Source organism: Felis catus, chromosome D2 (genome assembly GCF_018350175.1).
Source record: "Felis catus isolate Fca126 chromosome D2, F.catus_Fca126_mat1.0, whole genome shotgun sequence".
NCBI classification, from domain to species: Eukaryota; Metazoa; Chordata; class Mammalia; order Carnivora; family Felidae; genus Felis; species Felis catus.
The window spans coordinates 32,107,501-32,128,029 of NC_058378.1; the positions used below are offsets into that span (position 1 = coordinate 32,107,501).

General features: G+C 55.9%; 1 protein-coding gene across 2 annotated transcripts in view; it reads left to right on the forward strand.

The window, feature by feature from the left end:
- Window positions 1-20,529, forward strand: part of SLC29A3 (solute carrier family 29 member 3) — a 44,243-nt gene that overhangs the window by 16,199 nt on the left and 7,515 nt on the right. Inside the window, exons 1-4 of one of the 2 annotated variants that reach the window (XM_045040116.1) lie at window positions 7,966-8,080; window positions 9,356-9,438; window positions 16,716-16,942; window positions 20,301-20,463. In XM_045040116.1, coding sequence (XP_044896051.1) covers window positions 7,994-8,080; window positions 9,356-9,438; window positions 16,716-16,942; window positions 20,301-20,463 — 560 coding nt within the window. In that variant the 5' untranslated portion in view covers window positions 7,966-7,993. Of the gene's footprint in view, window positions 1-7,965; window positions 8,081-9,355; window positions 9,439-16,715; window positions 16,943-20,300; window positions 20,464-20,529 lie in introns of those variants that run through there. The other variant, XM_023240528.2, reaches the window with a different exon arrangement.

Genomic DNA, 20,529 nt, shown 5'->3' on the forward strand with positions numbered 1-20,529 from the left:
ATGCCCCGTCATTTAACCAAACTGGAGCCCCCAGGGTGTCCCGGAAGGGGGCCAAGGAGAGGGGCCTGTGTGCTGAGGAGCCTGAGGAGGGCTGGGGGGCCAAGGCTCCATAGAGGAGCGGGGAGGTAGCCGAGCCCTGCAAGGCAGACAAGGGCCAGAGTCGCTCTGGAGTTGGGGAGGCAGAGGGTGGCCAGGCCCAGGGAGAAGCTTGAGCAAGGGGGTGTGGGGGAAACGTGGGGGAGGGCCTGGAGCCCTGGGTGGCAGAGGGGAGTCCGGGGGTGTGGGTGGGAGTGCAAGCCACTGTCCTTTGCTAGGGATGTGGGATCTAGGGACAAGTGATCGACCTGGGGTAGTGAAGGAAAGCAGAGAAACTTTGAGGAGGGCCACTGAGAAATGGAGCCTCGGGAGAGGTGGCTTGGGGTCCTCTTGAAGGTGTGCCTGAAGGCCTGTGATTTGAGAGCTTGGAGCCGGGGCTCAGCAGGCCACCCAGGTGGGATTTGAAAATTGTTGAATTTCAGTGCAAATTGTTCTGGAGGCAGAGACGGATGGATGTAGGCACGGGGCTTGGGACTCCTCGAAGCCGGGAGACAAGAGCTTCCCAAGGCAGGAGTGTGGGACAGAGGCACCTCTGGTGGCAGAGCAGAGAGGTGGACTGAGCTGCCTCAAAAGAGGAGGAGGAGGGGTGGCCCGGGAGTTCAAGTGCAGAGCGCTGGAGGGAAGGTGCGGCTGTCTCCTGTGGCTGCCGTGACCAGGCGCTCAGATGTGGGCACAGGATTTGCTTCTCACAGTTCTGGCGTCCAGAAGCCCCAAACAAAGAGGCCAGCAGGGCCATGCTTGCCCCCAAAGACTCTAGGAAGAATCTCGCTTGCCTCTTCCAGGCCCTGGGGGCTCCTTGGCACTCCCTGGCTTGTGGCCGTGCGATTCCGGTCTCTGCTCTGTTCACGTGGCTGTGTCTCAGCCTCCAAAGCCCTCTCCTGCTTATATGGACACCAGTCATCGCATTTAGGGCTCACCCTGGTCCCGTGTGACCCCGTCTTAACTAATTGTATCCGCTAAGACTCTATTTTCCAAATCAGGTCACATTCTGAGGTTCTGGCTAGACATGGGCGCTATTCAACCCATTATAGCCGGGGTGGCCCATGGTATAAGGAGGCTGACCACGCCTTGGTTATGGGTGGGCCGCAAAGAGGCCCCTTTGGAGGAGTCTTTCCCCAGAGCAGTCTGGGAGAGGGTAAGGGTAAGCATGGAGGGCATAGGCTGCCTTTCTAAGGAGTTTGTGGCAAAAGGGAGGAGGGACCTGGGGCTGGAGGCAATGACATCAGACAGGTTGTTTTCCTTAGCTAGATGAGAAGGAAAGCCAGCAGTGAAGGAGAGACGGAAAATGCAGGCAGGGACGGCAAGTGTTCATGGTGCAAATTTCCTAGAAGTCAGCCTAGGCTGGGGGGAGAAGGTGTGCTCTACAACAGAGGTGGGGGAGGCAGGGAGGCTCATTCCCGAAAATCTCAGCCACTCTGCTTACCCCCTGGCGGGGATTCCAGAGGAGGTGTAAAAAAGGATCGCGGACTGGGGAGGGCCTCCAGGGTGAGCAAGATTTACAGTGGCCCCGAGGAACCGGGGCCTGGAGGTGATCCATGAGGCCGAGCCTCGGTGGGCTGATGTGGGAACCGAGTACACAGGTCTGTCCTTTGAGTGGCTGGGTCTGTCTGGCCAGCATCTTTCCGGACCTTACCTGTCCGATTCTGACCCAGCTTTGTTCTGCCCTTGGGCCCCTGGATACCCCATCACGCCTTGGTGGATCCGGGCTCCCGGGTCCCTCACCTCTCTGGGCCCTGAAACTGGCATTGCCCAGCTGGCCCCCGCCCCCCGCCCCCCGCCCCTCCACGCCCCCGTTAGCTTTCCTGGGCCAGTGCCCCCACAGGAACCCAGAGGCAGGAGGCCAGCTGCAGCCCTTGGGGACACCTGCCCTCGGCTCGCTTCGTGGCTGATGCCGGGGCGATGGCGCCTCCCCGCAGCATCCCAGGCCATAGAGCTCGGCCATCCGAAGGCAGCAAGTTCGCAGCAAACTATTCTTGGCTCCAGCCTGCTCGCTGCTGCTAATTTCATGCCCCTGTGATCCAGGTAACGCTTTGCTGCTTCGAGCTGCCACCCCCGGGCCTGAATCGCTTTTTCTCGCCCCGCAGGAGCCAGCTGCCTCTGCCGCCGCGCTCTTGAGGTGGGGGCTGCCCGAAGCTGCCTGGGAGCCGCCGGGCGGCCGGGCACCGAGTTAGTCTGCCGCAGCTCGTGACTAATTTGCTGCACTTATTTCAAAGTGCCCAAATCTCATTCAGGGGCGAAGCAGCTTACCCAGGGCCTGCCAGAGATAAACGGGCTCATTTCGGGGCCTCCCTGCCCGAAGAAACCTCTTTACCTGGACTCGGAGCCCAGAATTAAATTCTTCCAGAAGAGACGCTTAGCACGGAGCCTCTCGGCGTGGCGGAGGAGGGGGGGACGCGTTCCCCGTCGTAAAATGGGCCTCACATCTGGCCAGCTGGCTCCGGTGGGTTTTTTAAATTGCGTTTGCCGAGCGGCTCTCCCCTTTTCCTGGGGTTCGCAAACTGGGCCGGAGTGGGGACGGATGAAAATGAGTTTCTCATCTCCATCACGAGCGGATCGAGTGCCCCGCACCCAGGCCAGAGCGGCCCCCCCACGCCTAGCTGGCACCGCGGGGCCAGGCTCCGTGCCCGGTCTGGGTTTGGGACCCCACCTCCCCTCAACCCGGGACGCGGGGCACTGCCCAAGTTTGCACAGCCAGTTGAGAAGCTGGAAGCCTGCCTGGCTCTTCCCACCTATTATGTCCTCTGTACCATGGTCCGTGCTCCTCAGCGGACCGTGGCCATCCATTTCGGGTGGCTGACAGAAGTGACGGCTCTTCTCTGCAAATGTTTCCTTTTAACTCCGCTCCGAGCCACAGCCCTGTGGAAATGCCCTGGGGAAGGGACCGTTGGGGTTTAAGGAGAAGAGAGTGAACCGCAGAGGGGAGAGGAATCAAACCCCGTCGTTTGCTGGCTTGGGCAGGTCACCCGTGTTTAAGGGCTGGGGCAGAGAGCCGATGCCTCCCTGGTGGCACCTCAACTTCCACGAGCTGGTCCCTGCTCGCTGCCGGGAAGACGCATGGGCTGCCCACGCCGGCCACTGGGGCGGCCCGGTGACGTGCCTCAATCCCGGGGACGTCTGTGAGGCAGGCGGCCGCAGCTAGAGTGGCGAAAGTTCCCCCCACCCCACTCCTGCCCTGCCGGCATCAGGAGATCTGCCACTCGCCAGGTAGGCGCCTCTGTGCAGGTGATCCCCTCTGTGGGTCTCCGGCTCCGTATCTGTAAAACGGAAGCACATCAGCGCTGCCTTGCTCTTACAAGCTGCGTCAAGAGCAAAGGGCCTGGGGTCCGTGCAGGCCGCGTGTGAGTGCTTTTGATCACTTGGCAGTTACCTGGTGCTCCGCAGGGGTTCCGTGTTGCTACTTGGGTTGCCTGACCAGTGCCAAGGATGTTACTGCTGCCAGGGTGCTGAGCACCCCCCCTGAGCCCCCAGGTAACTGCAGCATGCAGGGAGATGGTTGAGGGCGGGGAGTTTAGGTTAGATACACAACAAGAAAGAGACTCTTTCTTCCTCAGCTGGGCTCGCCTCCCACGGGCTTGGCGAATTCAGAATGGTGGCCGATGGGGCCACTCCCTGAGCACCCTGAAAGGGGGGAGGGCGTGGCGTGCCCTGGTTACATTCCTGCCTCTCCCAGCGTGTTTGGATTCAGTGGTTTTGTCTCAGTTCAGCAGACTCCTGTCAATGCCCAGGAAGTCCGTTCCAACAAAGGAACTTCGTGAGTGGCGAGGAAGCATCCCTCCATGCCTTTGCACATGCTGTTCCCTCCTCTTGGAGTGCCGTCTCTCCACCAGCAGCCCCTCCTCCCCCCTCTGTCTGGCACACTTCCCCCAGTCTTTCAGGCTACAGTCTGAGAGGGCCTCCTGTGGGAAGCCCTCCGGCCCCTCTTTCTGTCCTCCCACCACATCTCGTGTCCACTGTGCTCGAGCTATAGGATCGTGCCAGGCCACGTGTTCCCAGAGGGCATCAGGCACCCTGTCTTTTCTCTCTTATACACCAAGCCACCAGCACAGTGCGGGGCACACAGGGGTGGCTACATCTTTGGTAAACAAGGGAAGGGGTTGTTAATCTGATCAACAGTGGCCACCCGGCCGGGCTGAGGGCCGTGGGATTTGCCTCTGGGTCTCCTGACGTCTTGGAGAGGCCTTGTCTTCTCATCACGCCCTGCCCTGCTGCATCCACCCACCTTCCGGCCCTGCCTTCTTGCTGAATCAGTTTTCTGCCTGCAGTAACGTGAGCCCTAGACCGATCTCCTTAGGACTTAGGTTTTCCATGGAAACCTATAAACAGGGATGCCGTGGGGCCCCTGGGTGGCTCAGTCAGTTAAGGGTCGGACTTCGGACTTCATGGTTCATGAGTTCGAGCCTCACATTGGGCTCTGTGTTGACAGCTCAGGGCCTGGAGCCTGCTTCGGATTCTGTTTCCCTCTCGCCCTCTGCCCCTCCCCCACTCGTGCTCACTCGCTCTCTCTCAAAAATAAACAAACATTTGAAAAACAAAAAACAAAAACAAGGCTGCCATGTTGCACAACTATGAAGAGCTTCATTTATATCATAGCTTCAGGACTGGTGCCTCCTGTGGGTGTGGAAAGCATAGCCTCCGCTGTCACCCGAGGTGGCCTGGTGCCACTGCCCCAGTGTTCTCCTCATTCCTGCACTCCTGCGTGGCTGGAGCTGGCCGTTGGGGTCTGTGGGTTCACCCTGTTCATGGTCACGTTCGTCAGTCATGTTGGGGGGCACCTGGTGTGATAAATAACAGAGCCTTTCGAGGCAGCTCTTAGGAACCAGTCCCAAGTGCAGGCGAACTATGGCATGAACCATCCCCAGCCATCGCATGACATAAGATTGCCCCGTGGGATGGAGATGACAGGTTGCTTTGGAGGGGGCAGGCCTGTTACCAACGTTTTTGAACGAGTATTCAAACGTTTTTGCATTTCCTGGGGTAAAATAGGAGACGGTGGCCCCAACATCCCTTGGAAGAAAACGAGATGAACCCAGGAGGGAAATGCCAGCTGCGAGCCTGCAAAGGGCATCATCCAGGATGGAAAGGAGGGAGCCCAAGGCCACACATTCCATGCGAATGCCCTGTCAGGGTGTGCAGTTCTAGGGAAGCAAGAGTGAGGGAAAAGGGAAGTGAGGCGGAGATGAGAGAGAGAAAACGCAGGCCGCAGCATTATTGGGCTGGCCACAGCTTTGCGACGAAACACAGCTGGCTGCTCAGGCGCCCAGCACACATCCAGAGAAGCCACTGGGGCCACCGCATTTTTGAACAGTTGGTTGGGGGAGACGAAAGTCAAGAAGTTTATCTCTTGTCTCCTCTCCATTTCCTGCCTCTCACTGGTCACAGCCTGCCTCGCGGGGCTTCGCCTTCCTCGACTTCGGGGAGTGTCACCTGACCTTTCTCATTGTCACCCGGGGAGCAAGAGCCTCTGGGACGCAGCCCGGCCAGGACCCGGGCACAGGGGTCTCTCCTCAGCAGCCAGCTCCTTCTCTGGGGGCAGCAGTGACAGTGGCTTTATGACCGGGAGGCCAGGTAGCGAGGCAGATGTCCTAAGAGCCAGGCAAGGTGAGCAGATCTGGTGGTGGCCCATGAACTGAGTCCTGTTTCTTGGAATCCGTGCACGCCACCCGCAAAAAGGATCCTAATTTCAGAGGATTTGACAAGGACCTCAGCACGCATACCTTTGTCCCCCTCGTGGGCAGACATATTGGTCTTCGTGTCTGGCAAGATCATGCTCAGCTGTCCCTGTTTCCGATGAGACGCTGAGTTTAAACTACAAGAAGCTGGCGATATTCAGGAAAACCCCGATAGCAGGACCTCAGCTGTCTAAAGCCCTCTTTAATTAGGAATCTATTGCTGTGTAACGAAATACTACACACTTTAGTGGCTTAAAATAACGCATTTATTACCCCACGGTATCTGTGGTCCAGGGGGCGGGGCACAGCCCTCGGCTCCGGGTCTCACACGGCCGGCCGCCATCAAGGGGGTCACCAGGGGTGTGGTCTCGCTGGAGGCCCGGCTGGAGAAGGATCACTTCCAGGCTTACCTGGATTGTTGGCAGAATGCAATTCCTTGCTGTTGTGGTAGGACTCAGAGCTTCAGTTCCTTGCTGGGTGTTGGCCAGAAGCCTCTCTGAGCAACTAGGGGTCACCTGCAGTTCTTGCCACATGGGGTTCCCCAGCATGGCCACTTGTGCCCTCTAAGCCACCAAGGGAGAGAAGAAAGGAGTCCAACGAGACAGGTGCTACCATGTCGTGTAACATACCCTCATACACACGATCACAGATGTCGGCCCCTTGCTTGGTCAGAAGCAAGTCACAGGTCCCACCCACACTTAGCAGAGGGGATCACATACAAGGGTGTGAACACAGGAGGCTGGGACTGTGGGGACCATCGGGAGGGTCTGCCCACCACACCTCATTTTGCTAGAACTCTATTCACAGGCAAAAGCAGCAAGTAAGTAACCCCCCCCCCCCCCGCCCACATGTTTATATCAGGAACTAAGTTTAAAAAAAAAAAAAAAAAAGACAGCTCCCTGGGGTATGCTGAGTCAACCCACATAACCATCTGCAGTCCCCAATCTGTACCAGTAGAAAAATGGCCCAGGGTCAAGTCCATTCTACCCCTTCCGTGTGCTCTTTGTGAAGCAGAGAAAAGGAGCTCTGTCAACAGAAAGGGAGTCACAAGCCCTACTCGGGTGTCAATATTTAAAACCCTCTCCAACAGTAGAAGGATAATTTGCTGCTTAAATATCAACAAACCAGAACATTCAATTACCTAGAAAATCCCCGTTCCTAAAATGTTCAGGGAACCTGAGCTTGCTTGAAAAAACAAAGACAAGAGACTCTCTGCATCCCATGTGATGGTCGTTTGTAGACTGGCCACGGAGCCAGCAGCCACTGAGTAAAGGGAGCCTCGCCGGGGGCTCGGATTTGGGGCAGGCTTGGCCCCCACCTGCAGCTGTCTCTTCCTCGGGGCCTTTCTCCATGGTTCCCGCCTGCCACCTGCCTGGCCTCACGTAGGCTCAGCCACTGTGTCAAGACGTAATTGACTGAGTGCCTCGGACCAGTCCAGGCTCTACTGAGCCCATCAGGGCAGGAACAATGAGGTAGCACCTCAAAGGAGGAAGGCTATTTCTAAGGCTCATGGTTGATGGACCGCACTAGCTGTGATTATCATTTTAATTGCAAGGCCACCACAACCTGATATTCAGGGTGCAGATTTCAAAGACCGCAAAGCACTCTGCAGGCTTAAAAAGGGACCGTGGAACAATCCGTTGCAGACCAGGAGGAGCTCGTTATGACATCTTTCCTTCTTGCACTCCACGCTGCAGTCAGACTCCCCCAGAAAGGACAGATCTGACCCTCTCTTTCAAGGTTTGACTCCGTCCCCACCACTTCGGGGACCTTTCCCCAAACTGGTACTCGTTCCCATTCTCTCTCGTGATCCGCCTTCCTGGTCCCACTCCCCCCACCCGGAACCCCTTATGGAACACACTGCTCCTACCTCTGACTTGGCAGAAAAACCCCACAGAATTCTGACATCTCTTCCTGTGGTGTTTTGAGATGAAAATACCTTCACACTCTATCCTACACTCCCAGTGGGATGCTTCGTTCTTAACAGGCAAGAAGCATGTCTCATTCTCCGTAGTGATCCCTACAGTCGCCACACTTCTTTGCACATTGGCAAGCTTTTGCACACATTGTCCTTTGTGCTTGGCACATTTGTAACTCAAAATATTTCCTCAGTGAAGTCAATCTGGTGAGCTTTCCGGAGTAGAATACTCACAGCTTCTTTTTTATTTTGTAGAGTCAACAATATACTTCATATAAAGCCCTTGTATTTGGCACACGGTAAACGCTTAATGCGTGTAATCTATTACCACGGTTCGGAACCCATGATCGTTACCAACCTGGGGTTCGTGGTGGAACATACAACAACCAAAGCCAAGGTCTGTCGGCCTTTTCTAATTTTTTTTAAGACAGGTATATTGAGAGATACCAGATACACAGTAAAATCTACTCTGATGAGTGGACAGTTCTCTGAGTTTCGAAAAACGCTTACGGTTGGGGTGCCTAAGTGGCTCAGTCAGTTAAGTGTCCGACTCGTGATCTCGGCTCAGGTTGTGATCTCATAGTTCAGGAGTTTAAGCCCGGAGTCAGGTTCTGTGCTGATAGCGTGGAGCCTCCTTGGAGTTCTCTCTACCTCCCTCTCTCGGCCCCTACCCCACTCGTGCTCATTCTCGCTCTCCCTCTCTCTCAAAATAAATAAATAAACTTAAAAAAAATTAAACACACACACACACACACAGTTGCCCTACAGCTTTCATAATCAGGATTTCTTTGTCGTGTGGTCTCATGTACACTTCGTCTAGAATAACCCAGAACTGCTTCTAGAAAAATGCCCTTTGTCCTCATCTTGGCCAGTCTAGGAGCCATTTTCCAAAATGGCTTTGACCTTGGGTAGCAGCTCTATTGAGGAAGCAAATCCAGAGTTGGAACAAAGTTTCCCTACAGGGATCAGTCTTGGTGTATGTCTTTTTTTTTTTTTTTAACTAACTTTTTAATGTTTATTTTGAGAGAGACAGACAGAGAGCGTGCTTAGCAAGGAGCCCGATGCAGGGCTCAATCCCACGACTGTGAGATCATGACCTGAACCTAAGTCAAGGGTCTGACGCTTAACCAACTGAGCCACCCAGGCACCCCAGGGTTGGTGTATTTCTCAGAGGCCTCACTTGGTTGCAGGAACATGAGAATGTGGCTGGGTCACAACACGCATTTGGATAACTGAAATTTGGCAGTGGGCAAAGAAGGCCGGTGGGGCACAGTCTTTCTGTGTATACGTGCTCACAATTGAGTCCTGTCCCCATTGCCTCCCCTGTGGATGGACACGTAGAAGAGGTGGGAGTGGAAAAAAAAAAAAAAAAGAATAGGTGGGAGTGTGGGCTGCAGAGCATTGGGGGGCCTGAGGGCAGGGACAATGTCTTATCCTAACTTGTGTCCCCAGCACTTAGCACAGCTTACGTAGGCGTCTGTTGTGTGACCGAGTAAGTGGTCCTAGGTCGTAAAGAGGCGGGCCCATGCCGTCTTGGGCTAGACTTATCCATCAGTCGTATCTGAAGACAGTGGGGAGAAGCCCCCCAGGAGGGCGCTGGCTCCGCTCTCGAGTGGGGCCCTCCCGTCCCTCCCAGGTGACATCAGCAGCCTCCTCACTTCTGTGCTTGCAGAACTACTTTGAGAGCTACCTGACCGTTGCCTCCACCGTTTCCTCCGTGCTGTGCCTCATGGCGAACTTCCTGCTCGTCAACAGGTAGGCCACTCCCTTTCTCTGCCAGCCCCTGACCCTCACCTCCTTGCGTCCCCACTTGCCTTTCATTCGCAGTGGCTGCTTTTCTGCCGGCTTCAAGGGCAGCAGCCTAAGTAGGAGGCAGGCAGCCCACACTCCTCCATCACGGTGGAGAAGTCAGATCCGTGACCTCCCGATGGGATGCCCAGCTGGGGAGCTGGTCTTTCACTTCCCAGCCACACGCCGTGGCATGGTGTCAGCAGCCAGCAGGAGGCATGTGGGGACGTGGGTCTTCCTCCTTTCCCTCTCATGGGAGCCTGTCAACAGCTACCTGGGCCGCAGACTTAGCAACCAAAGGCCAGCATGTAGATGGCGGCGGGGGGTTGGGGGGGTGCTGGGGAACAAGGGAGGCTGGTTTCCCAAGCATGTCTGAGAGCCGTGGGAAGTTGAGAGGCTGGCACCCCCCAATCCTGGCTCTCACTCTGGGGAAATGGGTCACCGGCTCACGTGTTGACCACTCGCAGAGGGTCAGTGGGGAACGTCTGACACTCTGTTAGAGTGGGGGCCGGGAGAGAGCTGTGGAGGAAGGACTGATTTAGGAAGTAGCCAGGCAAGTTAGCATGGCCCTTAGTCCCACTGGGGGACTATTGCCATCCACTGTCATTTAGGTTCACAAGAGCAACAGCCCTAGCTACTCTGCCTACGTTGCCCCTGAGTTACCACCAGAGACCTGGGCTTCTCTGGGCACAGCCTACTGAAACCTTAGCTCACCGATGGCCAATCAGTTTCACTCAGTGCAGCCACATTTATCGTGACTGCCTGGATCTCGGGGGGAACAGGACCCTGAGGCAGGTCCGGCCGCAGGGAGTGTGCTGCGATTGATTGGTGATGTCTGCTTCACGCGTGGGCGGAGAGAGGGCAGCACCTGTGCCTCACATGTGCTAAGCCTGGATAGACCGGTCTCTCCAAACATAAGCTATGGGGCTGTTCCAATCCCCTGTCATTGCGCTAAAATGACCCCGAAGCACCGTGATTTAAGACCGTAACGGTGGTTAGTATCGCTCAGGATCTGGGAGTCATCAGGCTCAGTTGGGAGCTCTGGCTTTGTGTCTCTCATGTGGTTGCAGACAGCTGGGCTGGAGCTGCTGGGCCTTCGCCGGCCCCTGTCTCCTTCTCCTCTCCCCTCCCCTCCCCTCCCTTCCCCTCCCCTCCCCTCCCCGTGGTCTCTTGCAAGTTGGCCTCAGGCAGGAGGATTTTTCATAGTGTGGCTAAAGAGCAGGTGCTCCAAGAGAGCAAGGCAGAAGCTACAAGGTCTCTGTAGCCTCATGGTGGCACTGACGCTGAACTCAGCCGCTCAAGGCACTCACCAAGCCCACTTGGTTTCAAGGGGACACGGACCCGCCTGTCAAGAGAAGGAAAGTGAAAGGATTTGCACCCATTTTATAACCAAGGTGCAGGCTGTAAGAGCGAGAAGCAGAATGGGGTCCAGATGGCCTGAGGGCTTTGCAACCCCAATCATAAACCAGCTGACCCTTAACCTGCCTCCTTGTGCCTTCCCCTGGTGCACAGGGCTACCCTCAGTGTCCTCAAAGGTGGGGTGCCGCCTCCAGAGGACCCCCCCCCCGCCCCGCTTCCAGGAGGAGGCAGAGGAGTGGAGCTCAGAGCAGGGCCACGTGTCCCCTCAGCATTGCCAGCCCCTGGAGGGAAGAGCTGTGTCTTTGGCAGAGGCTCACAGGAGGGAAAGCAGGGAGAAAGGAAGGGGACACAAAGGGAGGAGGAGGATGAAGAGGGGGTGACAGCCATGGTGGAGAGCCCCTGGGTCTCTCACTACCCCCTCCTTTTCAGGACTCTCATGATCCTCTCTGTCCACTCGCCTGGCTGGCCCTAGGGATGCGGTTTTGTCCAGCAGGGATAGCCCAGGCTCGTACAAGTGACAGATCTGGAGTCATTGTCTGAACTATAACAAAGGGTTGACACCTGGTGACACACAGCGACCCGGGAGGGAGGCCATGACATTAGCCACTTTTCAGGTGAAAGTCAAGAGATGTACCCAAGACCACAGGACCAGTAAGGGATGGCCCAAGCTGGCATCGTACCTGGGAGTGCCTCCTCTGTGGTCTAGCAGGCCAGAAGCCAGCCCGGGACAGGGGTCAGCAGTGGTGTCAGGGGCCAGCTGTGACAGGGATCTAGGAGAGTAATCTCTAATAAGAGGAGTTAGCACTTTTTTTTTTTAACTTGTATTCAACTTTGAGAGACAGAGACAGAGTGCAAGCAGGGAGAGGCAGAGAGAGAGGGAGACACAGAATCCGAAGCGGGCTCCAGGCTCTGAGCTGTCAGCACAGAGCCCGACGTGCGGCTCAAACCCACAAACTGTGAGATCGTGACCTGAGCCGAAGTCAGATGCTCAACCGACTGAGTCGCCCAGGCGCCCGGAGCATTATCTCCTTTAATCCTTACAACAGTCCGAGAGCTGGAAACTTGTTACCTTGTTTTATAGATGGGCAGCAGGCTCACGGAGGTCACATGGCCATTAGCAGGGTGAAGCCAGATGAGAACTGGGACCCATCTCGCCCTACACCTGTACCTGGAACCCCTGGACCACTGGCCTCCTAGTTTGCCGGCCCCTCCCTACAGCCAGAGATGCACCGCAGACCCGGAAGGAAGGAGGTGGTGAAGAAGGTCTAGGTCTGTGTGTAGCGGGGACAGTGGATGGCCAAGGCAGCCACCCTCCCGAGGTCAGGCAGGGAGCTGGCTCTGAAGGCTTGGCGTTACAGGGCACCCTCCAGAAGGTCCAGCCCACCCCAGGACCTGCCCTTGCCCCTCTTCTGCCTCCAGCAGAAGGGCGAGGACAGTGTGGGGAATGCTCGCAGGCCTCCGTCTGTCTCTGGGTTGTGGGAAGATGGTTTGGGGCTAAGCTGTTTTTTATTTAATGTGCGAGATTGAAATGTCTCCTTTTTTCCCCTCCTGGAGAACCCTGGCTTTCTCTGACTGGCTCATCCATAATCTCCAAGTGTTTTATTATGTTAAATCTGCAGCATCATAAATACTTATGAGGAGGATTTACATTTGAGAGACTTATGAAGAAATCAGTCCCCTGGGGTGCTGAGCCCTCATGAGCAAGGGGGTGGGGAGCTGGCAGCCCTCTCAAAGAATCTCATATTAACGTGGCCTGCCCCAGGGTCCCGGGGCTGAAGCAGTCATCTTGGCTATCCCCCGTCCGAGAGCAGAACCACGGACTCCGGGGCAACATTTGCCTGGACTTTCCCCACAGTCCTAACGGCATCGCCGTCCCCTGGGCCATGCTCCCTGCCAAAGTGGAAGAAACAGAGTGAAGCCAGCCTGTCCCCCCTTAGTGCCTGTGAGGTGGGCTTCTTGCCATAAAGCTTTATGGGCATTGAAAATAGCCCCAGGCAAGATCCCTGAGGTCCTGGGGCCCAGGGATCAGGGATCAGGAGGAGAAAGGGTCCTGCGGCAGGTAATTCGCAGGTAAGGAGGAAGCCTGTGCAGGTGAGGGGCCTGTGGGGGCAGCAGAGCGGAGCAGGGAACTGCATTGCTCCTGAATTTGGCGTTTACCTCCTCGTCTCCCACTCTTCCCTCGGCTGCCCGCCCCCGGGGGTGCTGGGTGAGAAGCCCCCCAGCTCTCTCCAAAACAACCCTCCCGTTGGGGCAACTAATTACTGTGCTGTGGCAGGCCCCAGAAGCTCCCGTGATGCCATCAGCATTCCTGGGGTGGACTTCGTCTTAGGCCGGGTCTGGGAGGAGGTGGTTAGAGGCAGAGGCCGCTCTCCGAGGCTGGCTTCAAGGGCTGCAAGTGCTCCCAGGGGTCTCCCTGCTATGCTGAGGGGGTCAAGAAGCAGAGAGCGACGGGGGGTTAGGCCCAGCGTGAGAGCCTCCTTGCACTGCCCGTAGCCCTTGCCTGCCTGTGCATTCACTAGATGCTCACCGGTGCCTCCCGGGCCCTGTGCCCACCCTGGGCCAGTGGGAGAACAAGACGGGCCACTGTCCTCCTCATGTCTCCCAGGCTGTCCTGGGCCTTCTTCCTGCCCCAAGGATCATGTTAAAGCTTTTTGGCATCGGTCCGCAGCCTCTCTCTCCACTTGATTTCCTTAACATTTATAACCGTAAACTGGAACATTATGTTGAACCAGGCTGTGTGCCCTTGCTAGCTCTTATCTTTGGGGTGTTGGGGCAGTTCCAGTCGCTGGGAGAGGGTGGGGGGACAAGGTCGAATGTGTGGAACTACCCCAAGCATCAGAGGTAAGGCCTGACCACAGCCTCCAGGGCACCTGGTGTGCACTTACACCCAATTCTCTGGGCCCCCAGGGGCCCAAGTGCCCCATCTGCTGCCCATCAGCTCCTGCCCAGGGTGAGGACCCTGCAGACCCTGGGAAGATGCATCCTGGTGTGGGGTTCCCCAGGAGCAGCTCCTGGAACAGGGATTTAAGTGAGAGGAGTTTACTTGGGAAGTAGAGGTAGAAGAATGGAGAAAAGGGATAGAAGCAGAAGGCTGCTAACACCGGATGCCTATCAAACCAGCTCCCATAGAGAGTGACCCAGCTGGACCCGGGGACTCTGGGAGCCAGTGTGGAGCACACACCTGAGGGGGAGGGAGCTGGGGTGTTTATCCACCCACTTCCCCATCATTGGTTGAAAGCTGCTCTTGGGGCGTGTTAATTACCTGTCACTTGCAGCCTGCTTCCTGGTAGCGCAAGGCATAGGGGTGGAGCATCTAACCATGCTGCTCCCCAGCTAGCAACCCTGAGGTGCCTCTTGGTGCTAGTTGGCATTCTTGGTAATAAACAGTAGTGACCCGAAAAGGGATCACATTGTCAGATCTAGGAGATTGCGTACGTCCCCAGGGCTCTCCTTCTCTTGCACCATCCCTGGGCTCTGTGTGTGAGTCTGCCTGGCTTCATCCCAAATGTGATCTCTCTCCGTGCAGCCGGCCAGGTGGCAACCAGCAGCCCCCAACACGGTCATGGCAGAGAGTGAACTTCTCTCCACCTTTCGGTCCTGGGGAGGACTGGCTGACCCCGCCTGGCGCACGCGCCAATCCCTAACCCAGTGCAGCGACCGGTGGCATGGGACGCTCCAGTCACCCCAGACCCACTCATCACGTGGGTGATCATCATTTGTGGCTGGGTCAGTGTGGACAGTATGGCGGGCCACCTCTCCAGAACAACTTGGCACACAAGGAAGAGGGTTCTTCTTTTTTTTTTTTTAATGTTTATTTATTTTTGCGAGAGACAGAGACAGAGTGTGAGCGGGGGAGGGGCAGAGAGAAAGGGAGACAGAATCCGGAACAGACTCCAGGCTCTGAGCTGTCAGCACAGAGCCCGACGCGGGGCTTGAACTCACAGACCGTGAGATCATGACCTGCGCCGAAGTCAGACGCTCAACCGACTGAGCCACCCAGGCGCCCCAGGAAGAGTGTTCTTTGGGTAAAGGGATGCTGGCAGACAAAGCCTGCACTCCAGCTCTATACCCTACTCTGGAGATCAAGTCTTGGCACTTAGCAGGGAGGCAAGACCCTCCAGGATAGGGCTCTGCTTCTCTCCAGCCTCTGCCCCCAGTCTCACCTGCACCCAGAGGCCACTTCAGTTCCCTGAACGTGCCGTGCTCTCTCTCTCACAAGACGTGTGTGCTCACAGCCCGACACACCTTACACTCCAGCTTAGCACCTGCCAAAAGACTGTGTGACACCCAGGGTGGGTTTGGTGCCCCCTTGGACGTGCCCAGGATGCCCTGTGGCCCTCCCGATGGAGCACTGTCCCTTGTCTGTCCTGTGTCTGTCCCACACAGCACAGCGCTTGACACACAGTAGTTGCCCAACACACATGTGTGGAATGAACACACCAGAGAGAAGGGGTGTTACCAGAGCTTCAGCAGACCCGGGTCCTCATCCTCGCTCCCCACGGACTCACGCCGCGACCTTGAACTGCCTGTTCGCTTTCTCAGGCTCCCCTCTGCCCCTTACAAAGCAGAGGCAGCACCTGCTCTCCCTCCAGCGAGGATCAGAACGAGGATCAGAAAAAACTCGAATTAGCCTGGGGCCACAAAAGCACTTTGAAAAATCCTTGCTTCTCATATTCATCATCTCACACCTATTTATGTACATATATATGTATTTTTTTTTTCCTTTTTACCTTTCAGGTCTTTCTTTTTTATTAAAAAAAAAAAAAAATACCTGTGTATAACTAATCTGGCTTTTCTCCCAGCCCTCACCCACTGGTTAGCGGGAAAATTAAGCAAACATCCGATCCGGCTTAAAGCTTAGTCTAATCTGATGATTTAAACAGCCCCTTTAGATGATACACTCCCTGGAATAAAAATGTGCAGTTTCTTAGAGAGCCAGCCTTCTCTGCTTCTCCCTTCAGGGCAGGGTCTGGGCAGATGGGGGCTGGGAGGAGTGTATACCCTACTCAGTTGGGGGTCCGCCCTGGGTGCAGTAGCCTGGCATCAGTGGCTGCCCGTGACAACTGAGACCATCCCAGGAGAATCCTTCAGTTCTGGACCACCCGTATGTCCTTCCTTCCGGGGACGTGGTAGGGTGTCATTCTGAGAGCGCAGACTAGAGCCAGACCTCCTGGGGTCTCAGCCCAGTGACGTGGAGCAAGTTCTTCAGCATCTCTGACCTCAGTTTCCTTCCCTGTCTGTGCAGGAGAGGAGAGAGAGCCTCCTGTCTTATGGGGCTGGCGTGATTCAGCAAGCCAGCACATAGAAAACATTTCGAAGAGTACCTAGCACAAATTAAGTACTCGCTGGGTGATTGCTGTATGAGGATGATGATTTTCTGCCCTTCCCCCTCCTCCCCCCGCTGCTAAGTTCTGGGAGAGGGAAGCCCAGAGGGTGGTTGCTCCGTGGAAACATTAGACAGAGCCGGTGGGGGCTCAGCCCTGTGGTGGGGGAGCGGGGACTTGCCTCGAGAGCCCCCATGTCCTCCTGTCCTTGGACCTCACAGCAAGATGAAAAGAAGCAAGATGACAAGGAGCATTTTCCCTGAGCTGATACTTCCCCTTGAACTCTGCACCCTCCCCTCTGCAGAGCCTCCCTTCGGGTGGATCCATTCTTCTCCCTGCTATGCAGACGCAGAGGCCAAAACCAGAGCAATTGAGTCACTGACCCAAGGCCACAAGCTAAGTGGGCCAGAAAGGCAGGATTCAGGCCCAGGCCTCCAGGCTGCAGAGTGGGCCGTCCCAGCCACTGAGCTCACCTGCTTCCCTTGAGAACCTTCGCCAACCCTGGTCTGGCGTGGGAGGCCCCGAGGGGATCTCTGACCGCTTCTGGCATCCCCACTCCAGGGTTCCGATTCGTGTCCGTGTGCTGGCCTCGTTGACCGTCATGCTGGCCGTCTTCTTGCTGATGACCGCACTAGTGAAGGTGGACACCTCGTCCTGGGCCGGTGGCTTCTTTGCTGTCACCATTGTCTGCATGGCAATCCTCAGCGGCACGTCCACTGTCTTCAGCAGCACTGTCTTCGGCATGACTGGCTCCTTCCCCATGAGGAATTCCCAGGCGCTGATATCAGGTGAGAGCTGGGCTCCGGGCAGCGGACGAGGTCGGGCCCCCTGGGAGTCACGCGGTGGTGGTGGTGGGGGGGGGGGAGGCAGAGGGGAGCGTGCAGCGGTCCTTCCAGAAAAGGAAACGACTGTTAGCTGGGTGTCCACTATCTGTTACTGAGTAGCAAAGCACCCCAAAACTTAGTGGCTTCAAACACTAACGGTCATTTCTTTGGCCCACACATCTGTGATCTGGGCAGGAGTCGGCGGGGATGGCGGTGGGCTTCCCCGAGGCATGGTGCCTGGGTCTCTAGAGTGAGCATCCCCGGAGACCCAGGCAGAAGCATCGTTTCCTTTCATGACTTAGACGAGGAAGCCATTTAGGGCCACGTCTACCGTAGCCACGAGCCCACCTGGATTTGAGGGGAGAGGACACAGACCCACGTGTGACAGCGGGACAACATGAAAATCATCCTGTAAGAAGAGCAGGCGGGAGGGAAGCCAGCTGCAGCCAATTTTGGCAAGAATGTGTGCCTACCAAGCGCCATCTCCTGGGACCGCATCCCTTCCTCCCCTTCCTCCCTGTCCCTGCGCCTTCTGTCCCCTTCCGTCTTTCCTCTTCCTTCCTCTTAGCTCCTCCCCCTTTTCTTCCTTTCTCATTTTATAGAAGACCTATGTGCCAGGGATTCACAGATGAACAAGACCCAGCCTCTCAGCAGCCGATAGCCTGCCTAGCAAATAAACACCTCCATTAACCTTGAACTCTGGCATCCTTTGGGGACGCAGATGTGTGACTCGGGCCAACCCCTCTGGCTGAACTTTGATGCTGATCCTAAGCCTGGTGTCCAGGCCTCGGCAGCTCTGCTCCCTCGCTCAGATGTCCCAACAAGATAAAAAGGAGGTGGGTCAGTAAGAATCTGTGCTTTTGCAGAAGACACCATCCCTTAAGGCAGAACCAGGGGCCCCGCTGCTCTGTTCGGTGTCTGGGCACGTCCCTGTTGTGTGAGGGAATGCCGTAAGCATTTGCCCACCCGAGAAGAATTTCACGAAGAATCTGCTCCGTGTCCACTAATTAATCATGCCAGGCTGTACGTGGCAGGGATGACAAATACCTTGCACAAGTGTGCCCATGCCAGTGCCAGACATCACTAATAGATCCGCACCTTTCCTCCTGCGCTTTTGAGCCCTTCTCAACTCACCCACTAGAGGTGTTCGTATCACCAGATCGGAGTTCAGATGTGAGCTCAAGTCTGTTTGCCATTTTCGCCAGATTAGGCATTTGGCTGTATCCCGGGAAATCCTGGGGCCTAAAGGAAAATAAAGGGGGCCTGTTGCCAGGTTTCTTTCTTTCTTTTTCTTTCTTTCTTTCTTTCTTTCTTTCTTTCTTTCTTTCTTTCTTTCTTTCTTTTTTCTTCTTTCTTTCTTCTTTCTTTCTTTCTTTCTTTCTTTCTTTCTTTCTTTCTTTCTTTCTTTCTCTTTCAATGTTTATTTATTTTTGAAAGAGAGAGAGGAAGAGAGCACAAGCCAGGGAGGGGTCAGAGAGAGAGGGAGACACAGAATCTGAAGCAGGCTCCAGGCTCCGAGCTGTCAGCACAGAGCCCTACACAGGGCTGGAACTCAGGAACCACGAGATCATGACCTGAGCTGAGCCAAAGTCGGATGCCACCCAGGAGTCCCTATTCTAAGTTTCTGGAATACAATCGATAAGCCCCTAGCAGTGCTTCAAGAAGGACACGCCTAACCTGAGGGAAATGGCCCTGATCGTTGGATGTAATCTCTTCCGTCACCAGAGTCTCCGAAAGGAGTCCTTGTCCCCTCCTCTCCCTCCATCCTGCAAGGGGCCTTTCAGGTACAGCTGGCCACCTGTGAATCTTCTAGAAAAGGGGACTCTTCTATGAATTTTTCAGAAAGCCCGTTTTTGAGAAAGTGGAGAATCCTGGTACACAGGCTTCAGTATTAATTACCCTGGGCCCTAAGCCAGTATCATCACTCTGTGGCACCCCCATCGGGTGTCCCTCCCCCTGGAAAATCAGAGGTGGCCCCGGCTCCCAGAGACCCCCACCCCCACCCCACCGGCCCCCATCGCTTTTCGTCCAGAGGAGCCCATCTGTGAATTCCATGTGTGTTGGCATCTGAGGAACAATTCATTTGTTTTGGACTGGTGTTTTTTTTTTAAACCCCTCATTTGCATGTATTTCCATAACTGATGAGATAAAAGGAGGGAGTCATGAAAGATGAGCTCCCCGAGGCCTGGTTTGTTGTTGATGATAATATTGTAAATTCCCTACAAGTTGGGGAGAGAGAGGGAAATCAATAGGCAGCGATGTTAAGATCTCTTCCTCAGGGCAGCCGGGAAGTGTCTTACTGAAGTTTAGCTCCATTTCTTACAAAACACCCAGGTGGGGATTACAGCTTCTCGGAAGTTGGCTCCCTCTTGGCAAGGGGTTTACCCTGTTGTTGCCGCTTTGATGTAGGAGGGACAGAAATAGCCAAACGCTTAACTGGGAATCGGAGAGGACTGATAGGGCGTTTCTGTGTGCCAGGCACCCTTCTGAATGCTTTATGTGTAGTAACCCTTTTTATCTTCACCGCAGCCCTTTGAGGTGGGTATGAGTAGCATCTCCATTTTACAGATGAGGAAAGGGAGGCACAGAGAGGTTCAGTGACTTACTGGAGGCCACGCCGCCAGAAGTGGGAGAACCGGTATTGGGCTCAGGTGTTCCGGTTCCAGAGTCTGAGCTCTTCATGACTGTGCTAGCTTTCATTTCTTTGCCATCTTTTTAAATCCCAGTCTCTGGCCCACCCAGGCTAAGAAGGCTCACCCTGAGGCTAGGGAGAAAGGGTCGTCCGTCAGGGCAATGGGCTGTTCCCTGCAGAGCCACAGAGGTGTGTCTGGCAGAGTGTGGGCGAGGCCCTACACTGTCCCTCCCCACTCCTGCTCTGTGCAACAGTGGGCAGAAAAGTGCCCCCTGATCAGAGCTGTGTGGCAATGACAGAGCAGCCCGTGCCCACGCCGACCCGCTTGCTGTTTGCGTTTTGCACGAAGCACCTTCCTGCCTCCTTGAGAATCCGTATCCCGGTCCCCTGTGGTGGGCAGACTCATCCATTCAGCCAGGCAGTGCAACATACCCACCGGGCCTCCCGTGATGGATAGGACGAGTATTAGCCCCATTTTACAGACTGACAAGCCATCTGCCCGGGGGCCTGACACCCCACACGGTCATAGGGTGGGTGCTCAGGCCGCCCGCGCTCGGATCCTGGGAGAGGCCGCAGCCGGCTCTCAGCAGGGGGAGTTTTTTATCTTGGTTCCTTTAAGCCTGAGCAGAGAGGGGGCGGGCCCGGGACCGGGAGGGTGGACCCACGCCCACCTTCTCGTGCTTTCTGCAGGAGGAGCCATGGGGGGCACCATCAGTGCCGTGGCCCTGCTGGTGGACCTGGCCGCGTCCAGCGAGGTGACGGACAGCACTCTGGCCTTCTTCCTGACCGCGGACGTGTTCCTGGGGCTGTGCGTGGGGCTCTGCCTGCTGCTGCCGCGGCTGGACTACGCCAGGTGAGGCCCGCCTGTGCCCGCGCCTTCCTCTCGGGCCCGGCTTCCGCCTTTCAGTGATGCGCTGGC